The sequence below is a fragment of the Larimichthys crocea genome, chromosome XXII, assembly GCF_000972845.2.
Source record: "Larimichthys crocea isolate SSNF chromosome XXII, L_crocea_2.0, whole genome shotgun sequence".
In the NCBI taxonomy this organism is placed as follows: Eukaryota; Metazoa; Chordata; class Actinopteri; family Sciaenidae; genus Larimichthys; species Larimichthys crocea.
Genome location: NC_040032.1, coordinates 16,848,347 through 16,858,580, shown reverse-complemented (window position 1 = coordinate 16,858,580; position 10,234 = coordinate 16,848,347). Strand labels below are relative to the sequence as shown.

The window sequence follows — 10,234 nt, the reverse complement described above, 5'->3', positions numbered from 1 at the left end:
AGCATTTTTCTCAATGTGTACTTGCTTGGTAAATTCACTCAGTCATACGTGTTGGAACTGTCCTGATGTGAAAGGTTAGTTTAAATGGGAACAAACAGGCGTGCACAAAGATCACCTGATAGGTACATCTTGTGCGGACGTACGATCTAATTAATTAGAGCCTCCATCAAAAACATTAAAATGAAGCTTGGCCTACTTATCTTGTCCGGAGGTAAAACATGTGAAAGCATGCAGATATGTTGGTTTTCCTGCTTGTTATTAAGATTGCACTCATGTTTTATGTTCTCACACATTTCATATCCAGTTTGACACTGAGGGCTTCGGAGCGAAGTGTGAAGCAAACACGTGCTGCCTTAACGCTTTCTTTGACATTAATTTTACATGAGTAAATGGCTGAACTGCCTCCTACTCTGTATGGAGGAATAAACATGAGTTGCTTTCCATATTTATGTTTGAGTTTGGCCATTTGAAGATGAAATAATTAGACCAGAAATTTCTCTTCACTGAAGATAAACAACCTCTGGATGTGTACTGACACTCAAAGAGATGTTGCACTTGATTTAATTGGAGCTTGATGCCTTCATTCTATTTCCCCTTTGCTGTGATTCACATATTATGTTCTTCTAATTGTAGATAATCCAGCGTTGATTTAAATAATCAGATCTGTAGACACATTTACACTTTAGGAAGCTGTAAACTGTTCTGCTTTGTTATTTTTGTCACGATTTATCACCACAATATGAAAAAAACATAATATTTATTGGCTTCTTTTAAGTATGTGGATTTGGGTTAATAATCACACAATTTTTGTTTTAATAAACACATATTTCTGCTAATCTGAAGCTGTCATGATAAGCAAACGCCGGCTGCTCTGCTATGAGGGGGGTTAGAAAAAAAACACACACACTCCTGTCTCTTTAAATATTCTTGCGGTAATTCCTTCAACATGCATATGGCCATAAAAAAAAGCTTGAAGTCAGCCACACAAACACGGGACAGCAGCAGGAGGGGGGGAAAAAAAAGAAAACTTCCCCAGGATTTTGAATTATACAGCAGCAGCTGCAGCTTTCTGTATTTTACACCTGAAGAGAGGGAGGGATGCTTAACTGAGTCCAGAAGACAGAAGCTGTTTGGAAGAGCAACAACAAGTTTTCAGCATCTCTGCTTTTCATTTTTTTTCCCTCCATCGGTCTTACATTTATTATTTCTACAAGTATGATATTACACATCTTGTGTATGTTGTGGGCTTCACCTGTAATTTTTCTGCAAAGCAGGTAAGAGACTTTTAATTTGAAGGATACTTTCAGCTTATTTCTAGGAGGAATCTGTAAAGTGATGTTTGTTTGGTAGTTTATGTGCTGTGTTTAACATGATTTGACAGTAACAGCACATAATTATTGACAATAAGACATTCAATGATGCTTCTTTGACCAGTAATCAACGTTCACTCTCTTAAGAGTGAGAAGAATCATGCATTAAAAATGTTTTGCAATCTATAATTAAAAGACAACAGTTCCACTAAGGAAAAATGTTCATAAATGTAAGATGCAGGATAAAGTGAGAAAGATTGTTTGGTACAAATTAGAGGGAGAATTTGAGGTATTAAATATTAAATATCATCCCAGACTTGGTTGTCTCATCACCTGGCAGGTCCGTGCTCTGTAAGGAGATAAAGTTACCCAGCAGGACAATCAAGCCCCACTCTCCATCTGACTTTCTGGACAAACTGATGGGACGCACATCTGGCTATGACGCTCGCATCAGACCAAACTTTAAAGGTAAAATGCACGCGTTTGGAGTGCAGTGGGAGGACAGGTGTGATCATTCTGCGTGACAATCTGTGCGGCGAAGAAGCACAAGTCATTCACAGATGGGTTAGACGTGAGAGATGCTGCAGGCTGTGATGTTTTTGTCATGTGTTGTTACTGTTTTTATTTTTTTTATGCTGACCCACAGCCTTAGGTTATAATATATATATATTTTTTTTTTACACAGACTTCTTTTTCTTGTCAGAAATTTGCAGCTACCCTCGGATGTTACCCCACAGGCCTATTTCGAGCCAATCTTGATCTCTTGTTGTGAGTGAAGGCAGCAGATCTGACATACTTCCCCTTCGCTCTCTGGGGTTGTGTGTCATATATATTTCATACTTGCTCCACATCCTTGTCGGTGCATGCTGGGTAAATCCCGGCTGATTATCTATATATACACTAATGTAACTTAAGGAGAATCAATAAATTATTGCCTCTAAGGAAATGGTTCGCTGAAATATTTAAAGTTTCTGTGGTTGACGGGTGAACTACACTGATGGGGCTGTACTGGAAATGAGTTTTATGTTTGTTATTTTGAATATGTCTGTTTATCAGGACACATTATAAAGAAAACAAGCAGATGTTATTGTACAGTAAAGCTCTGCCTCCAATACTTAAGAAACCAGTGTGACTGTGATGATCTGCTTCCATCAGGTCCTCCTGTGAACGTCACCTGTAACATCTTCATCAACAGCTTCGGATCCATCACTGAAACAACCATGGTGAGAGTTTATTTAGATAAATGAAACAAAAACACTAGATTAACATTTGAACATCTGCTTAAATTTTGTTTTTTTCTTTTTTTCTTTTTGCATGAAAACAAAGATTTCAAATGTAACAACAGGTGGAAATTCTTCTACGTTTTCATGATATGGACCTTAGGGAAGTCAAAGTTTTACACTTTATTCAACGACTGTACTCTACTGTAACTCATCTGTATCACTGTAGAGTTGTTGAACTCTCATACAACTGCTGCTTGCACTAATTTTCTGGATTACTGTGCAGGATGTTTAGGAGCAAGAAAAAAAAGGGTTTTAAACAGCAACCCACGAGAGTAAAGACTTTCTCACTGCATTTACTGCACAACAATGTCACTGAAAAACAATCCAGGTGTCGGTTCCATAGTCATTTTATTTGTTTCGCAATATTGTGTCTGCGTTACATGTCATTATATGCAGAGGATGCCAAGTGCTCGCTCATGGTGGGAATCATTGAGTCTCTGTAAATAATGTTATAAAGAGTACAGTATAGACCTTTTCTATATAAAAAGTGTTATGATATAACTTCTGTTATGATTTGGTGCTATATAAATAGAACTGAAATGAAATGAATAACTGCCACCACTCACTTAACTATCGTATTTCAACAGTGGTGGATTGTTTAATACCACAGTGTGGAAATAATCTATCACAGGTAATGCAATGTCATGCAAAGTTAGCATCAAAATGTAAAAGTAGTCATGCAAAACGAACCATTTAAGAACATTAATATATTATATTATTGGAGTCTAATCACTGATGCATTCATGTGTGCATCACTTTAATGTTACAGCTGGTAAAGATGCTCATGCCATCTCATACAATGGTTTTAATTTTTATTACTTCCTACATTGTAGATTAACACTGAGGACATCAAAACTATGAGATAACACATATGGAACTTTCTCTAAACAACACAGTAAATATTAGTGATAAACAGAGAGTGCAGACTGGTCAGCTGGTTTAACTTGCTGGCAGTGGAGAGATTTCAGTCTCTGTTATTTGGACCGCAGAGTTGGTAAATGCTCGTTTATCAGCTGCATCACTCTCTATGGTGTTTATCCATGTGAAGCATTTCTGGCTCTTCTCCCTCCATTCAGAGAGGCCATTTGGAGCAAGTTTCACGATGCCTAAACATACTGTCATTAGATTATCACTAATTAATGACTGTAAACACCATCTTGTAAGTTCATTACATAATGTCAGCTTTGATTTTCTTGTATCTCTGTCTCTGTCAAATAAGGGACTATCGTTTATTTATGAGGCCCCTCGTGGAAAGCGTTTGGGGACCGTCTTGTTTTTTTAAATTTATTTATTCAAGTTTAGAGTTAGAAGGACTCATGAATTTTCTAAAATACCTTCAGGGACGGCCATCAAATTTTAATTGATGATATTGTGAGTGAAGTTTTCTGTCATTCAGGTTATGAGCACTCAACTTTGTTTATGCTTTTTTCCCCACCGCTTGACTGCTCACACAGAGTTTGTGCCGGCACAGTGCTATTCCTGTTTACTTGGCCCTCTCACATGGTTTATTTAAATGACACCATAATTAGATATGCATATGCAAATCTATGGCATGAATTCTACGATTGCAGTATGTTGTTTCTATACCTATAATTAGTTACATTTCTTATTTTCAAGGACTACCGGCTCAACGTATTTCTGCGACAGCAGTGGAATGACCCCAGACTGGCATATAAGGAGTATCCAGATGACTCTCTGGACCTGGACCCCTCCATGTTGGACTCCATTTGGAAACCCGATCTGTTCTTTGCAAATGAAAAAGGAGCAAACTTTCACGAGGTTACGACAGACAACAAACTGCTTCGCATATTCCAGAATGGAAATGTCCTCTACAGCATCAGGTGACTGAAATCTGACATCATTTATGTTTGAATCAAACATTACAGATCCAGCTCCACGGTTTGTCAAATATATGGTCCAGCAACATGTTTGTTTCACTCCAGTTCAGTTCAGTTGTCATCGTATTGTGCAGCACCCACTGTGAGCAAGTTCATGTTAAACAGTAACTGCAGGCTAATGCAGAATCAGGTCAGTAGCGTGGCACTAAAGCAGTGGTGAACTGTAGCGTAAGGGTATGAAGATTTATTAGAATATAAGAAAAGAGGAGGCAAGCTTGTATTAGCAGTTCTTTTAAACATGAAGTGAATCATCGGTTGCCTCTTTGCTTACTGAACTAGATTACCGCTTAGCAACTTTCACATAATGGCTGACCTCAGTAGTGGATGATGCTGAATTAGGATCATTTTTTCTGAATATATTTCTCATTTGTGTGAGAGACTTTGTCCTTGCTGGAATAAAAGAGGAGAATGGTGCTTAAAACGAGCAGTGAAAGACTTCATGACTTGAAAAGAGCAACAGCAACAACAGAAACTCAATCTATGAGACACCAGAAGGATAATCCAACACTATTTGTTTGTGGCTGAGGATGCACTCTCCTATTTTTACTGATTGTGGTGCAGTGCTGACCTCCATAAAGGCACCACAGTGGAGTAGACAGACGGACAGGAGGTCAGAGAGGTCAGGGCTGCTCGATGTGACCTTTAATGTAGGGTGAGTGTGCAAAAAGGGTTTGAGTGACACAAGCAGGAGAGCACTGGTGCTGTGGGATCAGCGCTGTTCTGGGTATCCAGCTCGGATGGAGTGGTGAGGGTGTCACCTTTTTTTGTTTTACACACCTTTCCTGTACCATTACAGTGTTGCTGTCCTTGTTTTCCAGGCTGACACTCACACTTTCCTGTCCCATGGATCTGAAAAACTTCCCCATGGACAGCCAGACATGCACGATGCAACTTGAAAGCTGTGAGTTGGTCTTTCAAGGCTTGAAAACACATCATCATACAAACTTTGTTACTGTACGCCTCCTCTTTGTCTCTGTTCTAGTTGGATACACCATGAATGATCTTATTTTTGAGTGGCTGGATGTGGGAGCGGTGCAGGTGGCTGACGATCTGACGCTCCCTCAGTTTGTACTGAAAGAGGAGCAAGGCCTCGGCTACTGCACCAAACACTACAACACAGGTACATGACATACGACGGCCTGCCAGCCAACATCCTCCATACATCCTGTCAATCGACTGCTAATAAGACTGTCAGTTTGTACCTGTATCTCCTCCTCTGGTTAGGTAAATTCACCTGTATTGAGGTCAAATTCTACCTGGAGCGCCAAATGGGATACTACCTGATCCAGATGTACATACCGAGCCTGCTCACCGTCATCCTGTCCTGGGTGTCATTCTGGATCAACATGGACGCGGCTCCGGCCAGAGTGGGATTGGGAATCACTACGGTGCTCACCATGACGACGCAGAGCTCTGGCTCAAGGGCCTCCCTGCCGAAGGTCAGATAGCTCGGTTTGTTTTTGTTTATTATAAATTCAACCCCAAATTTTATTGATTATATATTGAGCCCTGATAATTTGGAGGACCCCCTAGAGGTTGTGAAGATCCAGGCCCTAGACAATGAAATAAGACTGCTGACTGTAAATGGTTGAAAATGCAGTAGAGGAAGAAGTACATTGATTATTTTACTTAAATAAAAGCCTTAAGACTTTAAGAGCTTGCATGTTCCATGTCTGCATGGGTTCTCCGGCTTCCTCCCACAGTCCAAAAACACGAGGTTAACAGGTTAATTGGTAAAATGGTGACTCTGTGATGAGCTGGCACCTTGTCCAGGGTCTACCATGCCTCGCCCATTGTCATCTGGGATCGGATCCAGCCCCCTGCGACCCTGATGAAGATAAGCGTACTGCCCACGTGTTAATATATAATACTGACAGGGACTATTATGCATGATGAGCATCTTACCTGTGATTCTTTAAGTGCATTTGTCGCTCTAACATCCATTTCATGCCACTGTCATGAACACTGATGATAACTGCCTGACTTCATTGATTTTATTTAATTCACAGGTGTCCTATGTGAAAGCCATCGACATCTGGATGGCGGTGTGTCTTCTCTTCGTGTTTGCTGCACTGCTGGAGTATGCGGCCGTTAATTTTGTTTCACGCCAGCACAAGGAGTTCTTCAGACTGAGGAGGAAGCTCAAAGAGCAACAGCGGCAGAGAGCTGTGAGTGCAACACCACCCCCTCGACCCCCCTTGGGCTGTTGTCACCTGCTATTCCCTGCGCCCATCTATGCACAAGCTGCACGACACAGCTGCATGTTGCACTCCGGATGAGGAAATACAGACATCATTGACCTGTGATTAATTCAAGCCATCACCTTATTCCACTGTTGGCTGTATGTTCGTATTATTGCCTCACTTTGAATCTCACGAAAAGAAGAAAAATAGGCCAAAACCACCTTTAAATATAAAATAAAATCCTAAAATAAGCAGCGTGACAGCTGCTGCAGGACTCAATAATACCTTGTAATATTTATAACGCAAGACACAAAACATCTGCTTGAAGTCCTCATTTGTTGGGATTATGCAATGCCTCTGAAATCTTCAAGCTGTCTCGTTTCACGTTGTCAGACTTGTGTTCACTTTGTAAGAAACAGATGATCGCTAGTGAACGTACAACATTTACAACCCCAGCAGCTGAGAGAGAGGAGCTGTGCCGTGACTGCAAACTGTTTGATGATTAAATAAATGTGTTTTTTCCTCATAAACAGGCAAGTGGTGACAGTAAGGTGAAAGGAAACAACATGTCAGGAAACAATGCTCCAGATGGAAACGTAGCCCAGCAGTGTACTGTCTGTGCCAGGGTACGTACTGTGGCCTCAAAAAGAAGAAGTAAATTAGTTTAAACTGTGTGATTCTCAGAGCAGATTGTTATTCTGTGCTGTATGTTCTCTTTTCTTCCAGGAGGAGGAGCTGGCACAGCAAGGTTTACTCTTCCAAAGTTTTGGACTTGCACTGTCAACAGAAAGTGCACCGGAAATGGATGCAACCCCAGTCTTTGCAGATTTACCTCCTGGTTTAGGTTTCTACGACATACGCAGGCGTTTTGTGGATCGGGCAAAAAGGATTGACACCATCTCCCGAGCTGTTTTCCCCATGAGTTTCCTCATGTTTAACGTCCTCTACTGGCTCACCTACAAAGTTCTACGACATGAAGACCTTCTAGCCACACTGTGACGACACCAACCACTGGGGACCGTAAAAAAGACACTGAATACCTTTAATTCTGCTGCCTTCACTGAAACATTTACAGGCTGAGAGTCCTCAGCTAAGCCATGCAAGATGCGTTGTGACTGCATGTCCAGTGACATTGGGAGTCCATCGGTTTTCTTTTACATTTTTAATACTTCCAGAGAAGTTCACTGATGCTTTATGCATTACACGTCAGTATACATGTATGTGTACATTCAGCATTTATATCAGTATCAACTCTGCAGCTTCTGTGGCTTCACATATATTGTACTGCACATTGCATTTTTATTTTGCACTAATTTTTCTGGTGCCAACAGGTTTCATATCACAGAGAAAAAAGTCACAACAAGCAGGAACGCTGAAACAGTAGCAGCTCTGCTACCTACGTGTCACCTACAGCTTTACAGACATGGAAAAGTTTCTTTGTAGGCTGCAGAACTTTAGGATCTAATGCTATTTATTTATCTAACGTAATATTTATCTGTTCAATTACACTTTGAGACTGTTTTCTAAATGTGTTTCAAACTTAAATTAATGCCTAACGAGGTGAAGGAAACAAGATTTTTAGATATCACTGTATATTTATGTGGCATGGGACACAGCATAGCCAAATATAGTATATCTTTTCTTTCTTTTCTTTTCTCTTTTTTATATCTTTTTTTATTATTTTTTAAAATTATTTTTTCCTCAATAATCTCACTCATTAGTTAAAATCTTTAGAGATTTATATGATCAATATTCAGTCCTTCAACAAGAATAGCATGTAAATAAAAAGTACAAATATGTTATTTTAAAATGCTAACAAACTGTGGCGAGCAAATGCTTTCTATTCACATCAAAATGAATCAAGATAAAATCTTAAAATCCGTGTAAGTGTTATTAACCACCCAGCCAAATTTTGAATGATTAAAAATATATTGACAGCAACTTTTTTCCAACATATTTAATGTGTTTTGAAAGAAATCTCAGAATTGCCTTTACACAGACTTTAAATATATTCAATTAAAAGGTTTTATTCAGTTATCAGAACATATTTCTTTCCCTGAGGTCTGCACAGTGGTCATGTATTGATGTTTAACTAAGTTACAGACTGACAATATGTATCCCTGAAAGTCTTTGTAAATCAATATAGAATAAATTTGAAATACTGAATCACAGTTTTTTATGTATGATGTGTTCATTTTGATCATCTGAGAAAATATATTTTTATAAATGTAGTATTGGTGTGCCAGGATCTTAAGGGATTACTTTTAATCAGCAATGATGTTTTTTTAAGTTTAAGTTATTATATTAAACAATGGTTTTCGCTACATAACCAACACTGAACTAGTTTTACTAGATGTGTCTTTCCTCTAATATTTTTCTCAGTCAAGCTTATTCTCAATCCTCGCTCAACCTTCATGTTGTAAATGTGCTCAATGCCACTGCGATAACTGGTTCTTCTTGAAATGATCCCATGGCTCGCTCAGCGCCTCACACTGTGTGAGTTTTTGAACATATTGCTAGATTACCATTCCTGTGTGCACACGCCTGGAGACTCTCCTCGTCCCTCTTTCGAAACCTCGTCTCATTTTAAAAATAAATCTTGCCATAAAATGAAGCTGTCACATTAATATTTTACTTAAAAAGATAGCTGTCGCATGCACGCACAGTGGGAGGAGCAGGGCTGAATACATCAGCACTGTGAGTCAGTGTGAAATGCAGATGAGCTCTTTTGAACTGTTAGAGTTTGTAGACATCAATGCACAAATCTAAAAAAAGACTGTGAGATTTGTGTAGTTGTTAAAGGGAATGTCATTTCATGTTGAAAAATGCAAAATATATCTTTATCTTTATCATTTTTCTACATTAAAGGTCCCATATTTTACACTGTTACTGTGTTTTATTGGAGGTTTTGTCCATAAGAAGATATATTTGTAGTTCCAAGTACCAAAAACCATCTAAATATACAACCCTATTTCCCCCAAAAAATGCATGCCATGTAAAATGGAAAAAGATACGACAAAGGAGATGCCAAGAATGTGAAAACATTGAACTGTAAAGATTACGGTAAAGTCTACTCATCTCACAGACACTGACCCTGTCTGGCTTCTTTTTTTTTAAACGTGTTGCTGGCATCAAATTCAATATGGGCATATCATTTTCCAAAATCAATAACATTTCTCAGTTTCAACATCTGATAACTTGACTTTGTGCTATTTTCAGTTAAATATGAGGTTTGAATGTTTTGCACATAATCACATTTTGTTTCTATTTCCTGGGGTTGTAGTTTTAAATCTCCTCTTATTCTTCTTTCTGGAGCTCTATAGCAAGAACATTAACATTAACATTAACAAGCCTCTTTTTAATATGACTAGCTGTTTTCTGAATGATGTACAGCCAAGCAGGTAACAGATTGCAGCCTACCTGGCTGGGTGCTCCTGGGTGTGTCTGCTGGGGTCATGCCCGAGGTCAGTGACTGTATAGTTGTGACATCACAATCTTACGGAAGTCCTCATGATTTGTTTAATCTTGTCTTCAATAATCACACATCTATGAATCTTTGA

General features: G+C 39.1%; 1 protein-coding gene across 1 annotated transcript; it reads left to right on the top strand.

The window, feature by feature from the left end:
• The first annotated feature begins 1,223 nt into the window (after positions 1-1,223).
• glra4b (glycine receptor, alpha 4b) lies at positions 1,224-8,007 on the top strand. Its single transcript, XM_027273705.1, has 10 exons — positions 1,224-1,274; positions 1,651-1,778; positions 2,466-2,533; positions 4,211-4,434; positions 5,310-5,392; positions 5,474-5,611; positions 5,716-5,930; positions 6,501-6,659; positions 7,208-7,300; positions 7,401-8,007. The coding sequence occupies exons 1-10, from the start codon at positions 1,237-1,239 to the stop codon at positions 7,671-7,673; spliced, it is 1,419 nt and encodes a 472-aa protein (XP_027129506.1). The 5' UTR covers positions 1,224-1,236; the 3' UTR covers positions 7,674-8,007.
• The last annotated feature ends 2,227 nt before the right edge of the window (positions 8,008-10,234 follow it).